Source organism: Cajanus cajan, chromosome 3, assembly GCF_000230855.2.
Source record: "Cajanus cajan strain Asha chromosome 3, NIPB_CcT2T_4, whole genome shotgun sequence".
In the NCBI taxonomy this organism is placed as follows: Eukaryota; Viridiplantae; Streptophyta; class Magnoliopsida; order Fabales; family Fabaceae; genus Cajanus; species Cajanus cajan.
In genome coordinates, this window is record NC_138519.1 from 27,835,961 (window position 1) to 27,852,386 (window position 16,426).

The 16,426-nt window shown below is 34.1% G+C and overlaps 2 protein-coding genes across 2 annotated transcripts; one reads left to right on the forward strand and one right to left on the reverse strand.

Annotated features, from left to right (window-relative positions):
- The first annotated feature begins 5,129 nt into the window (after positions 1 to 5,129).
- Positions 5,130 to 6,857, forward strand: LOC109810147 (spermidine hydroxycinnamoyl transferase-like). Its single transcript, XM_083070759.1, has 2 exons — positions 5,130 to 5,765; positions 5,847 to 6,857. Exons 1-2 carry the CDS (start codon positions 5,351 to 5,353, stop codon positions 6,719 to 6,721), a joined length of 1,290 nt encoding a protein of 429 aa, XP_082926885.1. The 5' UTR covers positions 5,130 to 5,350; the 3' UTR covers positions 6,722 to 6,857.
- Positions 6,858 to 13,033: 6,176 nt separating this feature from the next.
- LOC114916609 (uncharacterized) lies at positions 13,034 to 14,929 on the reverse strand. Its single transcript, XM_029273708.2, has 2 exons — positions 14,452 to 14,929; positions 13,034 to 13,491 (listed from the first exon to the last, which is right to left on the reverse strand). The coding sequence occupies exons 1-2, from the start codon at positions 14,798 to 14,800 to the stop codon at positions 13,109 to 13,111; spliced, it is 732 nt and encodes a 243-aa protein (XP_029129541.1). The 5' UTR covers positions 14,801 to 14,929; the 3' UTR covers positions 13,034 to 13,108.
- Between the last annotated feature and the right edge of the window lie 1,497 nt (positions 14,930 to 16,426).

The following is a 16,426-nucleotide window of genomic DNA, read 5'->3' on the forward strand; positions in this document are numbered from 1 at the left end:
GTTTTGTATGAATGAACTGTGCACTCTTTTCCCACCTCAGTCTTTTGTCCCAAAAGATAAAAAATGGGTTTTGGCTGAGAGGGTTTTTAACGAGGCGCAAATATATGATCAATAAAATGACTCATTCCATCCAACTTATATCCTCCCTACAGCACCCCATAATTTACACACTTAATTGAGGTCGAATACGAACCGTAACACATTTATTTGAGGTTGAGTACGAACCCTAACATGTTTATTTGAGGTCGAGTACGAACCTTAACACACTTAATTGAGGTCGAATACGAACCGTAATGCATTTATTTGAGGTCGAGTACGAACCCTAGCACGTTTATTTGAGGTCGAGTACGAACCTTAACACACTTAATTGAGGTCGAATACGAACTGTAACGCATTTATTTGAGGTCGAGTACGAACCCTAACATGTTTATTTAAGGTCAAATACGAACCTTAACACACTTAATTAAGGCCAAGTACGAACCTTAACACATTTATTTGAGGTCGAGCCCGAACCCTAACATGTTTATATGAGGTCGAGTACGAACCTCAACACATTTATTTGAGGTCGGACACGAACCTTAACCTATTCGTTCGAGGTCGAGCTCGAGCCTCGAGTCATTCGAATTTAAATCCGAACTCCGACACTATTACCTACGGGCGAGTACAAACTCTCACAACACGCTACTTAACAAGAGACTGGACTCGGTTCTGAACCTCAGCGAGCAAAAAGCAAAGGTGCAGAAAAAAGCACGTGTGTACAAAAGAATCATGTTCAATACACATACGAAAAAACCAAATACAGCAAAATGTACTATATAGAGGCGTTCTCACTAGAACTATCCTCGACGTCGTCCTCCCTGACCAACCTCCCAAAGCGAACGACCTTTTCTACATGCATACTAGAAAAGTCAAAACCAAGGGCAAGGAGTCTAGCCTGCCAGACAGCCTTGAGGAACCCCCTTTTATGCTCCATCAATAGGGAACACTCAACTTCCTCAAGCCTCTGCTTCAAGGCTGCCTTCTCGGCCTCCAACACAGACAGGTCTTTCCTCTAAACAGCCACCTCTTCCTCCTTGCTGCTAAGAATAATTGCGTCACAGAGACGCTCCTTAGACACCGACACAAGCTCGCCCCTCAGAAATGATACCTCATTTTCCAAGGAACAAACCTGGCCAGCATAATCCTCATTGGAACGTAGAGCGGCCTCCAACGATACTTAAACCTTAACAAGGTCCCCCCTTGTGGCTTGAAGCTCGGCCCCCTGCAGCTTCGCTTCACCAAGGGCAGCAGACAGAACCTTATTCTCCTCTTGCAGAAGTTGAACTCGGACCTTCAACTTCGTCATGTCTTCCTGCTGTTTGGACCACTTGTGTTTCCAATGGTCCACAATGGCCATGCCTCACTGCAGGAAGACCTGAGTGGCATCAAAGCCCCCCATCGGCCCAGCCGACTCGACTCGATCATGGCTTGGTCAGCTACGCTCAGAGACCCCGTGGGAAGAAACCTCTCCAGAGTCACCGCAGCACTCCACAAGGAGTCAACCTCTTCTGATGCACTCACGTGCTCCAGCCGAACCGGGGCGCCCTCCCGTCCATAACGATACGCAAGATACGGGCGATTAGGAGGGCCCCTTGTCGCTGGACCCGAGGTTGAAACTTTTGAGCTGGCTCCTTTTCCACGAGCATCGGCCAACGTAGAGGCCCTCGGCCCCGCGCCAGGGACATCACCCGCAGCTCCTCCTGACCTTGGAGTATCAGAAACCTCGGTGACCTTGCTCGCCTAACAAAAGAAAGAAAAACACAAGTTAAACCTCCACTACGGAGAGGAACCAGGGAGCGGCATAAAAGGCCACAGACGTAAACTGCTTACCTCGACACCTCGGGCGACTTGCCTGGCAACTCGAGAAGTCATCTCGGGGACAGACCCCTCCTATAACCAACAACCTTGGATCAGAAAATTGGAGAGTAGTGAAAGGAAATATAGAGAAGACAATAATTCACGACTCTCACCACAGTAGCCCTAGCCACCCGATCAACAGCTTGGGCGGACACCCCAACAGGCTGGACTGGAGGTTCAGTAGCCGCCGGTACCTCCCCATTAACCTCTTGAGCACCCTCCTCGGGCGGGGGACTCCCAGTCAAATCCATCGCCTCAGCATTGGCAACGGTGGAGGCAACCTCCTCCGCCTTTCGGGAAGCAGAGGTCCCCCCGACCTCCGGCACACCCCTCTTCCATTTACGGTTGAGCTTCAAGGGGGAGACTTCCTCCTCTTGGGGCTCGGAAACCCTGAGCTCGGTAACATTGTAGCGACACCTCAACTCGCGCCACAAGTTCCTCCCCATAATACCTACAAGTAAAAGACAGAGCACATCAACAAAGATGACATTATATGAAACCCAGCAAATCACTGAAATGCAGAGTACTCACTCTCCAAACCCCTCTCCCTGTGCTCCGAGTACTCCAGCGACAGAATGAGCTTACAGTCCAGAGGCCGGGGAAGCACCTTAAGATCCTCAATGACGGCTGCCTCCGAAGCCGTCAACTGCGAAGGGTCCACTCCGTTAAAATCAGACGGATCAAGACACCAGTAGAAAAGAAACCGTGGCAACCCGCCAAAATAAAAGCCCCCATCTTCCAAAGGGTCGACACCAACCAGGGCAACCCAAAAAAATTCCTGCCTGTAGTTCTTGTAAGATTGGGAGTAAAGGGTAAACAAACCCCCATCTTTACCCCCATTCAAGGAAAGAACGCTATAAGGAGGAGCGCCCAGCTTCAACTGATAGAAGTGGAGGAATACCCGAAGGGACACCTCTATCCCCAAAACGGCACAAAGAACCTGAAAGGCCCGCAGAAAGCCCCAACTGTTGGGGTGTATCTGGGTAGGAGCCGCATTGACGTAGTTTAAAAAATCGCACTCAAATGGGGAAAAAGGAAGACGAACACCCAGATCCCTGAAGAAACATTGGTAAACGTAAAAATGGGGAGAGTCAGTAGATTTCCCCATGAACACACCCTCGCCAGCAGGACAGGGCTCCAGCCGGATCATCCGTGAGAGAGAACGGTCGCAAACCCTGTGCGTCCTCCAAACCGCATTAACTTCCAGAAATGATTTGAAAACACTCTCACCCTTAGCCATTTCGCGCTTGACCCAGTTGTAACCAGGGACGCCTAGCTCCGAATCCTTGGGCGAAGGCGGATCTATACTCTCAGTAGCAATTCACCCAATAACAACCACCTTACCACGCGCCCTGCCCCTAGCAGGCGCAGAAGAACTGGCACCGCAACCACCAGCCATTAGAGAAAGAGAAAGGCTTGAATGAAAGTTGGGAACAAAAAAGAAAGCCAAGAAGCAGGAGATGGAGGGCAGATGAGAGCAAAAGGAAAGAAGTGCGCAAGAAGTTGAAACAACGAAAAACAAACAGAGTGAAAGAAGAAGAGACACAGGAAAGAGAAAAAGGGATTTCCCCCAAATTCAAAGTGAACGCGCCACGTGTCAACCCGGGAGTACATCCGACGGTGCAATAAATCAAAAGCCATCATGATAAAAACAATTCATCATTGTGTAACCGTCATCCCCATTAACGTGTCATTCGCACGTTTCAGGAAATGACCAATTACGACACATAGCAACTCAACGAGTGCACGCGCGCAAAGGGTCATAGCCATCCAATGAGCCTAGTCTCAACTCCTCGACCTACGGTCTTCGGAGCTCGGGGGACTAATGTACTATCTGATCTGTGAAACCGAGCTCCGAGCTCAATACCACGACGGAAGATGATCTCGGGCACGCGCTATGTGACATCAGCTCGGTGTTAGAACAGATCATAACGGATCTCAGTGGATCTCGCTCCAGACGAGGTCCTTTATCTAATCTTATTATATCTTATCTCAAGCCCTAGGCCCAAAAACAACCCTGAATCACACCAAGGTACGTGCATTATATATATGGGACTTATACTCATACAAACCCTAACTTTAGCATCGGAGTCTCTTTTGCAGGTACCACCCCAGTGTTGGAAGATTTTGTAGGTAAGTGATTTCGTTTCCCATTTTAACTGATTTGATTGTTTCGAAATGTCTAAATTAGTTTCTCTGTTGTGACTTAGGTTTTGCAATGCTCATTTGTTATTGTAGGCTGTTAATTGCTTTGTTGTAAACTTATAATTGTAGGTTGTAGACTATTAATTAATGTTTGCGGAGTTGTCTGTGATCTGTCAATCTGTTGTAATGGTAAATTTGTCGGTTGATTTAATTTTACTTAAGATATACAAGTTTGAAATATATATATATATATATATATATATATATATATATATATATGAAAATTTTACTGTAACCTTCTTAATTGAGAAGCGTACCGGTTAAAATTTTAATTTTATCCTAAATTTATTATTTTTAATAATTTTTTTTAATTTTAAAATAATTCCTAGGTTTTGCTTTAGTATTTAATTTTTTTAATAGAGATATGATCATATAATTGAATTAGTAACTCGGTGACTGATGACTTATAACATGTTTGAATATACATTTTTTTTTTTTAAATATAACGGTGATTTTTTACTTTTGGGTGCAAAATTTTAAAAACAAGGACGTTGCTTTCACTGAAACAGACGTTTAGATATTTCTAACATCACATTAATCAAACATACACTTAGTGTCCGGACTGAGTGAATGGTGAATTAAGGACAGGTGGCTCTGAAACAGTGAACAGGGGGCTCCACCGTTTCTTCATCCTGTTTGGACTATCGCATTCTCTATGCTAAATTTTCTCAAGCAAAATCCTTGCTATACATTAGATTATTAGAGAGGTAAACACTATTTATATGATATATAATTTGCACAAATCTGTTTTCCTCCGCTTAACCCCTCGTTTGATTCTTACTTATTCATTTTTCTATCTTCAAGCATATTAATCACTGTTATTTGTTGAAACATCAAATATGGATCAGTATAATGACAAATTTAACTAGTTATAAAAAAGAATGAGTTCACGCAATTCTCGTGAACCCTTTTTTTAATCTTTCCGTGGCTAATAATATAACAAGTTGTTGATGATAAACTCAGCTTTAGTGAAAAACGTGTAGATTTTAAATTCTCCTATATATTTGACCAACGGGTCATGCATGATTTCACATGATATATAATATATAATGTATGAGTGTCGTGGAATATATGCAAATCGCTGTACAATATGAAAAGTAAACTCCATAGGGTTTTTGTTTTTTTTTTTTTTTTTTAATTTATATATTGCATGTTGCATAAGAAATTAAGCTCCTGCACCTATCCTTCAAGCAGAAAAATGACAACTATCGTAGCTTCGTATAATGTCACTCCCAATTAACCAACACCCATGGAACCGTTATGGCTATCCGATAGTGACCAAATCGGGCACCTAGGTCATGTGTCCACAATCTACATTTACAAAGCAAAACACAGTGGGGACATCATTGAAACGATGAAGAATTCTCTTAGCAAGATTTTAGTGCCCTACTATCCAATAGCTGGTAGATTGAGATTGACAGAAAGTGGTAGAATGGAAGTGGATTGTAACGCAAAGGGAGTGACTTTGATTGAAGCTGAAACCACCAACAGATTTGGGGACTATAAAGACTTTTCTCCCTCCGAGTCCACCAAGGAACTTGTTCCAGAAGTTGATTATACTCAACCTATGCAGGAGCTTCCCCTACTGTTGTTGCAGTTAACAAAGTTCCATGGTGGTGAAGGCCTTGCCCTTGGAGTTGTAGTGTCTCATCCTTTGACTGATGGTATTGTTGAAAAATAATTCAAATTTTTAAATTTAAATTTTTAAGATATCGTTTAAAATTGAAATTCTTTGTTCCCAACAGGTATTGCCCTTACTCACTTCATCAACACATGGGCAAAGTTAGCTCGAGGAGAAACACCAGAATCTAATGAAATACCATTTCTTGATCGAAAACTACTAAAATTACCGAACCAATCAGCTCCAAGCGTTGATCTCCCAGAGTGGAAGCCTGTGCCAAAAATACCAGCAGGAATAGAGCAAAACAAAAGAAGTGCTGCACTGTTGAAACTCACATCAAGCCAAGTGAAGAAGCTGAAAATGGCCAACAATCAATCTATGAAAGAAGGGGCAAGACCTTATAGCACATTTGAAGTTATATCTGCTCATATATGGAGATGTGCATCTAAGGCTCGTGAAATTGGTGAGAACCAACCAACTCTAGTTCGATTTAGTGTTGATATTCGCAATAGATTGATTCCACCTCTCCCTCAGAATTATTTTGGAAATGCTTTGGCAAAAACAGTGACACCTAAATGTTGTGTGGGAGATATCATATCAAACCCATTATGTCATGCTTCTCAAAAGATAAGGGAAGCAGTTTATGTGGTTACAAATGAGTATATAAGGTCACAATTATGTTCAACTTTAGGCCAAGAGCAATTGGATTACATAAGTTCTTTTTTCAATGGACAAGGACAACAACATAAGGGTGTCCCGTATTCTGGGAGTCATAACATTCTTCTCACAAGCTGGATAAGCATGCCAGTGTATGAAGCAGATTTTGGTTGGGGAAAGCCTGTGCATTTTGGTTTAGCACATGTATCTCAAGAGGATAGGGCAATGATTACTCGAAGCTCAGATGGAGATGGTGTTGTAGTCTCCATGCATTTCCAGACATCACAAATGCAACTTTTCAAGAAGTTCTTCTACCACTTCATGAGAGTTAGTCTTTTGTAGTCATTATTTTGTTCTTTAGCAATCATATAAATGATTACTATTTTTTTTTACTAGTAATTAAATAATGATTAGTGTATTTAAAATTACTAATACTATTATTGACATTTATATAAAATGTTGGTAAAGATTTACTAAATAGTTCTATTTAAATTTTTAGTTAAATTTTTTCTAGTTTGTTATTCGGTGACTATTGCTCTCGAAACAATAGGGGAGATCTCAGCAAAGAATTTTTCAGTTCGTGAACTAAAGAATGGATGTTACATTGGATTAACCAGCTAATCAGTAAAAGTGAAATCTGTTAATTTAATATCTCTCGCTTTATCCTGCTAATAGAATGTGCTTATTAGTAATCCTCTTAAATCTTCAATTCCTAGTGCGTCTATTCGAAAACAACTGAGACTGTCTGCTGTTCCGGCTAATTAATGTTATTACTTTGAGGCCTTGTCGACTGCTTGATTAATTAAAGGCACGGAAAAGAAGTTCCTTAGGCGCCCGAGACTGGGCATTCATATGAGACGCGTGTGTTTTCCCTCTCTTATCCCTTTACCATTATTTGTTTTCATTTCAAGATAATCGAAATAGTAATGGTGATTGTAATAATAGTAATAAAGTTACAACCTTCACTTCCATTATGATAAATTTTGAATTTAAAAAGCAAAAATTAATAAACAAATAACATTTTGAAAAATCAGATTGTATAAATTAGGTTGGTTATAAAATTATTTTGTTCATCTGTTTGTTAATTATTAAAGAATTCTTTCTTTCTTTTTGTCTAACTGGTTGTATCGACCTTAGAATTCAAAAATAATGCTATAACTGCTACTTATTTTAATATTATTATGAATGTTTGTTAAATACACTTTCAAATATATGCTTTCTTGACTTTCTTTTCCTACCAAATAATACTCTTCAATTTTTGAAAATTTATACTTTTCGAAAAAAATAATTTCAAAAAATATATTTTAAAATAAAAATACAATTCAAAAAATTAGTTTCCAGTAATAATAATAAATATATTATTTTGAATCAGTTATTTATCATAAAATCAATGAATTATGTCTTCATAAATGACATTTTTAAACCTATAAACTTATATTAAATGTATACAATATTAAAGATATAGAGCAAACAAATTAAGGTTAAAAATGATGAAGATAAAAGTAAAAAAAGAAAAATAATATTTAAATTAAGAGCAGTACAAATGACTAGTGAGTATCTTGATTGTTGAAAAAAAATTAAGAAGAAATAAAAAAAACCAAATAATAATTAGAGAGAAGTGATAGAAGAAAATGAGTCAAGAAAGAGTAGTGAACAAAGAAGATAACATTTGGAAGTAAAATTTATTTTAAAAATGAATAATTAAAAGAGTATTTAGGATTTTTTTAAAAAAATTGAGAAGAGAAATGTATTTATTAAAAGTGGCATATATATATATATATATATTGTAGCAACCTCAGTCGCGACGGGACGACAAAAAATAAATTGAAAAAAGAAGAGTCGCCACCAATGTTATTTTTTATTTTTTTTTTACGGATAAACATTGGAAAAACCATAAAGTAGAAAAATAGTCTACGAAAACCAAATTTTGAGTTCAAGAGTCGATTACGTGTGAGGAAGGTATTAGCACCTCACAACGTTCGTCTTAAGACGATTACCTTTAATTAATTAAACTAATTATTTATAATTTATAAAATATTTATCTCACAAAAATGATTAAATATATTTTATTAAACTAACTTAACCAATATATTTAAAAAAGGTTAAAATTATTATTGTTATATAAAAAAGAAAATAATATATTTTTTATTTTTTGGCTCGACAAGATTTAGTTCTTGCTCCTACGTATCTTCATGTGTAATGAAGAATCAGAGTCACGTAGTTCTTTAGTAGAAAATATTTGTGTGTTGATATTTTTAATTAAATTTTATTTTTCTTAAATATAGGATTTTTTAACTATCTCAGCTCATTCACCCTAAAAATATAAAATTGACTAAGGTGTACACCAAAGTCAATTCAATAAAGTTTTAATTACAATTATTGCTGTTATGATGTTAAAATTTTTATTAATTGGACATTTTTGTTTTTTTTGAGAAAAAATTTAAAGATAAGCTGTCACAGCAGCTTGTACTTTAAATTCAAAGGTCAAAAAGATGTCACATCTAATTAACCATTCTTCCAATAAAATTTTTAATACTAATACTTCAAATATTTATATTGAATATTATAATATTATATTTTGATTTTTAATCATATTTTGAATTAATTGTTTTTTTTAAATATAAAATAATAATGATAATAAGTTGTCATAACTTACATCCTTGAGTTTTAAGATTAAAGGAATGTCACATTCAAATAATCTTTTTTCTATAGATATAATTTATACTAATATTAATAATAGAAATATTACAGTAATTGCTATTATTGTTGTTCTGATTATTATAAATATCTAGCACCTTTATAAAAAATAACTTAATCAAATAAAATCAATTAGACTAATTTTGTTAAAACAAGAAAATAAATATCATCATCTAAGATTAAGGAGATACCACATAAAAATAATCTTTTTTTAAAAAAGATAGATATTATAAAAAATAAATTATTATTACTATTATCATTATTATTATAATAGTGACTATTTTTATTATTACTATTATTATTTCAAACACTGTATTATCATTTTCAGACATAATGATACTAAAAGTATTAATTAAATGTCAAACTCAAATTTTTTATATAATTTTTTTTATATCATTTTGATCCAGCTAAAAAATTTCAAAAAAATCTAAACTCTTTAACAATAGTATATGCTGGAGGCCACATTGTTAGTTGACTATTAAAATGCATTTGGTTGAATGACGTTGGCACCAGGATTTCCACCATCAACCGAAATTTATTTGCAAATAAAAAATCTCATTAGGCACCATTTTTTTGAAAAGCATCATTACGCACCTTACTTCCACTTACACACGTCAAATCCATGTGGGAAATCACTGCCAACGCAAAGAGAAATATTTCAAAGCAATCCAATCACAGTCTACTCAAAAGGTAAAAGAAAGAAAACAAAAAAACAAAAAGAAGAATCCGAAGTACCCAATTTAAAATCCAAGCGAACTACTATGTATTAACAAACAAACAATAAGCACACGAAAATGGCACATCCCAGTTTTACTAAATTCCTGATTCACAAAAGGAAGAAGCCTGAAAATCGCATAAACAGTGCAAGGCACGTTGAAGGGGAAAGCTAGATAATCATACCACGTCGCACGAAAGATGGGTCTCTTCTTCCCTGCTTAATGGTCTCTACCCCGCTACCAGTCCTTTTCCTTTCTCCTCCTCCCGGTCCCCCCTCTCAATCCTTCCTCCCCCTTTTAAAAGACGAACCATGGGTTGTGTCTCCTCTGCACTCATGAAGTTCCCCTTTTTATCTCTTTTCCTCTTGTCTCGATAAAAATTTTTTTCAATCAGAAGGAGAATAATCCCTCTTGAGAGAGCGTGAGGCTCCTTGCTTGTCTATTGTGGTTGGAGTATTGCAAGTAGACAACACAGATAGCCTAGACAGCCTTTTCAGTTACAGAACAAGATTTGCACCACTTTGTATGAGAATGAGAGTAGTGCAGGGACACAAGAGAAAGGCCTTGGCTCCTAAAGTCAAAATGGTGCCTTCCGGATTCTTACTTGGTTTTATTTTCTGTCTCATTTGTGCATTCCTTGACTTTATTATTTCTTTCCATTTTTGTTATTTTATTTTGTATTATATTTTGGAGGGAAGAAGATATGATTAATCACTTTATACATATATTGTTCATTTATTTTTGAATAATTGATTTGGAGATTTTTGTGAAAGAGATTATTAGGAACATTGTTGGAACAAAATTGGTGTTTACATATATATATATATATATATATTATGTTACCGATGGAAAGCATCTTCAAATTTTATTAACCATTAATGTTTTTTTGAAAACTTTAGCTAATTATTATTAGTGAGATATTATCTATTAATCACGTTTTTTATTTAAAAATTATAACTTGATAACCTATTTAAAATATTGAATCTGGTTTCGCTCACTGGTGGTAGAAAATAAAAATATCTATACATTTATATATATATATATATATATATATATATATATATATATATATATATATAATCAGCCAAGAAATGACACTCAATTACAAACGCCACTATCCAATTTAACCAATACTACCGTATGATCAGAGACTTTGATTCACCGGGTATATATATAATATGCCTAAACCCTATTAATCACGCTCTGGAATTGGTTTTCCAGAATCAATTTTCACATAACAAACTCGCTTGACATATATTGTCTGTAAGTGGATGCGTACAGAAGTTACATAATTAACAAACAGTCGTCCTCTACATAATGACATCCCTGTAAGCAAAAACTATATCTCCATCAATGACTAGCCATCACATTCCTTTTGCTTAAATTTTTTTTTTATCGTTGATTCTTATATCATGGAACAACCTCCAACTAATGTAATAATCTTAGACAATACATTAATTTTCCAAATGAATTTGAACACAAGATAAATAGGAACAATATACATATCTCTAATTAAGAAATATACTCTTTTTTGGTTCGTTCCTGAAGTATCCACCGCTGACAGAGACTAATCTCCTCGCTACGTTGGAGGCACATCAAAGGGTAGGATAGTTGATCCCAAGATTTAACGCGGCTGCATACACAAGGCAGGATTCGAACCCCTGACCTTGCTTAAGCGTGGATCAACTATAGTTGCAACACTCCATATTCAATTATTTGATGCTTTGGTAGAAAAAGAAACAGAAATTGAGCAAATTACAAAAAAAAAAAAATCATAAAAGGATGTTTGTTTCCATTCCATTAAACATACCCTTCTCAAAGGAAAAATTCTAAAGCCAACAATTATCAAGCCAATAAGCAAGATCTCTTACTAAGTTAAACTTATTTTCTAAAAGTAAATATACAACTTGAGAATTAATTGGCACAAATGATCATGCACCAACAACTTGTCCTCCTAGTACAAAACCTTATTCTCATTCTTAACATACACATAAATGTGATTCTTAGATCATTGTCTCTCCCCTACTTCATTAATTTACAGTTTTAAACAAATATTTCTACCATTGAGAACCTATAAGCTTTTGATCTAGAGTAAGAACATGTCTTATAATTATTTCATATTTTGATTCTAATATTTTAACCCCAAAGTGTTTCTTTTTCTAATAACATTCTCCACCTCCTCTTTCCAATTAGTGTTTTGTTAAATGATACTATATCTTTCACTCTCATTCCACCTTTATCTTTATCTATACAAACCACATACCGTCTAACTCATGAAATGCAATTATTATCATCATTATTTCCACTACAACATAAATGGTATTTAGCAACATTTGAAAAATGTTACTTAATTATGTATAAATATTGCTAATTTGATTTTAGCAACATATTATTAAATGTTGTATATAGTTCATGTTGCTAAAGACTTTTAATAACATTTTTACATAATTAAGTAACATTTTTGAAATGTTACCAAAGTAGTATTTTTGTAACATTTTAATAATTTTTTGTAACATTTTAATAATGTTGCCAAGATTTTGTTAACTTTATAAAATAATAATTAATTTTAATTTAAATATTACTATTAATTATTATATTTTTATGTCTCCTAAATTCTAGGAGTTCTAAGTTTTTAGGGAAAGACATTTTTAGTTAATCACCACTAATTATATATAGAATATCAAATTTCATTTATCTTAAATATAACTATACGAGTATATATACTCTTTATGAGATTAATTTATTTGATGTAGAACTTTAATTATAGGTTACAATTAGATATAAGAGAAATATACTTTTTTTAACTCGATATAGGACTTTGATTTTAGATGCAATTATAGTAACATTTTATAAAAAAAATGTTGTAAAATAACTTATGTAAAAAAAATTTAATCGATATGAGACTTTGATTTTGAAAACATTTAGAAAGAATAATATTGAAATAAAAAATGTTACTCTATTTATAATGACATTTTTCAAAAGTGTTACAAAATAACATTTATTTAATATATAGTAACATTTTAACAAATGTAAATAAGAAAATGTTGCTAAAGGATTAAAATCTAGTAGTGTTCCCATAAATTAAAAAAAAAAAAAACATACTTGCAGCTCCATTAATTTAGTTATGTACAAGAATTTTGTTCTTAATTAATTTAAATTTGCAAAATTGTAATTATATATTTGTTATGATTTATGAAATTTAATCAAAGTTATAATTAACATTTATTATGCTATGAATACAGATACCTATATGTATATTTTTATAATAAATGGATTATAGTATCAAATATTCATACATCATAGTTATAAAACATATTTAAAGGTCGACAGATTGTAGTATTTTTTTGCTCTGAGCAAGTAGTTCACTTGCTTTGCTAGACATCATTTGTGCTTGAATCATCAAAGTTGCTGCCCTTCGAGCCTTTTGCCCTGCCATCTCAATTTCAGAGAATAATGAATTTCTCTCCAACTTCAAAAGAGACACTGCCTCAGATATCTCAATCCCTTCCTTTATTGTGTTCTTGTTCGTTGTTTCTCCCTTCCCAGTATTTTTCATTGATAACTCTTTCAAACGTTTCTTTATGAGTTCCACGTTAACTGATACTGCTTTGAAAATTTCTTCAGAAGTAAGTTGTGCGTACGATTCTTCCACTGCCGTATTCCACAATGATTGCAGCAACTCAGACTCATCTCTCAAAACTTGCTTATCAACAATAAATACTAGTCAATTTCTTTTTTAGAAAAGGCAATCACTAGTCAAATTAATTTATATATTACAATGCAGTGAAAAAAATATCCTTAAAAATTGCAACAATTGGAATTTGAATTTCATGTTTTACACTTTTTTTAATAGTATGTTTCCATGAGATATTTTAAGAAAATAATTTATTTTCTTGTGAATTTTAAATTTTTTGCATTGAAATAATTTGTTTGAATAAAAAAATATTAAAATTAAATTGAATTCTAACAATTTATGAAAATATTTAATTATTTAAAATATAAAAATTTCATTTTCATTTCAAACAAATTCTTCATATTTTTTTTCCCCTCACTTCTACATCTTCTCTCACATCTATTTTTTTTATATGTTTTCTTTCTTCTGATTTTTTTCTCTCTTCTTTTTTTTTTTCTCTCTCTAGTTTATGTTCTTTCTCTTTTCTCTTTCTCTATATATATATATATATTTTTTTTTTCCTCTTTTTCTACTTTTTTTTTTCTTTCTCCATCTATTTTTCTTTCTCTCTTCCACTTGTTTCTTTCCCCCTCTCTTATTTCTATATTCTATCTCGTCTCTCTCTCTTTTTTTTCTTTCTCTTTTTTTTTTTTTTTTGTTCTCTCTTTGTTTTCTTCTTTTTCTCCTATTGAGAAAGTATTAAGCAGTTATTCACTACTACCAAATATCTACGGTTCCAACTATAATTACTACTTGATATGCATATAAATTTTTTAACTTACAAAAAAAAATCATTAACACTTGATTATATCATAAAGAGATTGCATAAAAACTATTCAGTTTAAGATTATCTACAAATTTCTCCCCAAACCTCATCTCACTCTTCTTTTTCTTCCACCTATTTTTCTTAAGAAGCAAGTTAACGAATCATATCTCTATATAAAAGTAAATTTTACAAATGATAGAAAATTAAATTGTTTGCTTACCAAGGGGGAAAGCAGATAAAGAGGTTGATTGGATGTGTGCTTCATGTACTGATGTTGGTGAACCACCGTCAGTTTCGTCTTTATTTTGCATGGTCTCTTTACTATTTACGTTGGCGGGGGAAGAGGAATCCAATGAGGGTTTCCTCGTCTTTTTATTATTTCCCATATTGGGGGAATTATGTTTCAGTTTTTTAGTAACGGCTGAATCAAAACCAATGCTTCTAGGTTTGGGATTGGTACGTGGGGCCATTGAGGGAGCAGAGTCTGGAGGAGAAGAAATATGGGAAACTTGATCATTTTCAGGCTTTGAACTGTTGCTCGTTTTCTTTCCTTCTTTTCGCGTCGCCATAGAAATTAATTCCCGCTTAATTACATTTTATTTGGCGGGTATTTGCATGTTTTATAACCAATGTAGGTTGAGTTCAGCGACTATGATCCTATAACCTGTATTCAAAATGGGAACGTAAAAGCTATTATTGTTTATTCAAAGTTCAGGCGGCTGATGCACCTTCCATGAACTTCACTTTAATCGTAATTATTTGCAATGCGAGCTATGTGCGCGATTTAAAATCATTTATTTGGTGTTTTTATTCAATCCACTATTAATAATTAATTATAAACTCTTCCATTATCGCTTGGTTGTTGTAAAAGGCAACCATGTGCTGGGATTTTTTTATGTGAAACCATGTGCTGGGATTTTAAATTATATCTTCGGCGACTTGATTTAGGTCACTCTTAATAATTAATTTAAGCTCTGCCATTATCACGAGGTATCATGGGTTGTTATGTATATAAATATTGTGGAATAAAATATTGTTAGAATTATAATATATAAATAATATATTACATTACCCAAAAAAAATGATATAAATAATACGTATTAGTAATTCAGTCATCAAGATTAAAAAAAGTTGTTAATACAGTTGAAAATAATAAATTTATCTTATTTTTATAACTTTTTCAAAATTACTTTTATACTATCACTATTAGAAATATGTTATTTTACATTACCATATTTACATCGATTTCAATAAAAATGATGTAAAATAAAAATACGATGACATTTTTATAATTAAATAAAAATAATAAGTATATTTACATTGGTTTTACATAAAAATGATGTAAATATCAAATATTCTAAAAACCGATGTAGAAATGATGCGCACTACCTAGGGAGCACATATCTCTTTTCAAACTCTCGACCCTAAACCCTCATTGCAGTACCCAAACCCTCGTGAGGGATGAAAATCCCTTTCCTCATGCTCTCGTCAACAATCATTGTGCTACTTAGGAAGCCAACGGACAACAGTATCTTTTCTCGCACTCTCCCCGACGATTATCGTGCTACCCAAGATCAATCACATCATTCTCCTTGTGCTCTCCTTGATAGATGGTGAAACTCAATCAAAGGAAAACTTAGGTTTTGCTGGTGAATCCCTATGTTTCAATTGTTGTTTTTCAACGTGAGTCACTAAGGCCCATTTTCTCTTCTCCTACCAAATCCTATCTCTGTTTTCAAACCAAAAATCATATTATAGAATTTTTTGTATTTGCAACTATTCTACCAACATTACAAAAAAATTGCATTTAGCGACCACCAAAATCGGTCGCTAAATTGTTAAAATCGGTCGCTATTTACCTTAACGACCGAATTTAAGTAGTCACAAAAAACTTAGTCACAAAGTTATATAGTAATTGAAAAATTTTTGATCTCTATTTAGCGACTAAAAATTTTGGTTTAGCGACCGAAAATTTTGGTCGCAAAATGGTTGCAATGATTTTGGTCGCTGATGTGTATGGGGACCAAATTAGTGATCGAATAAATCGGTCGCTAAATCGGTTGCTAAAGATTTATTTTTTATTTTATTAAATTTTATAGACGTCGCAAATTCGATCGCTACGAAACACTCATATTTGGCCTCTCAAGGATTCTATTTCACAATACTTCACTTTTCAGCTTGTTTTGTCCTTAATT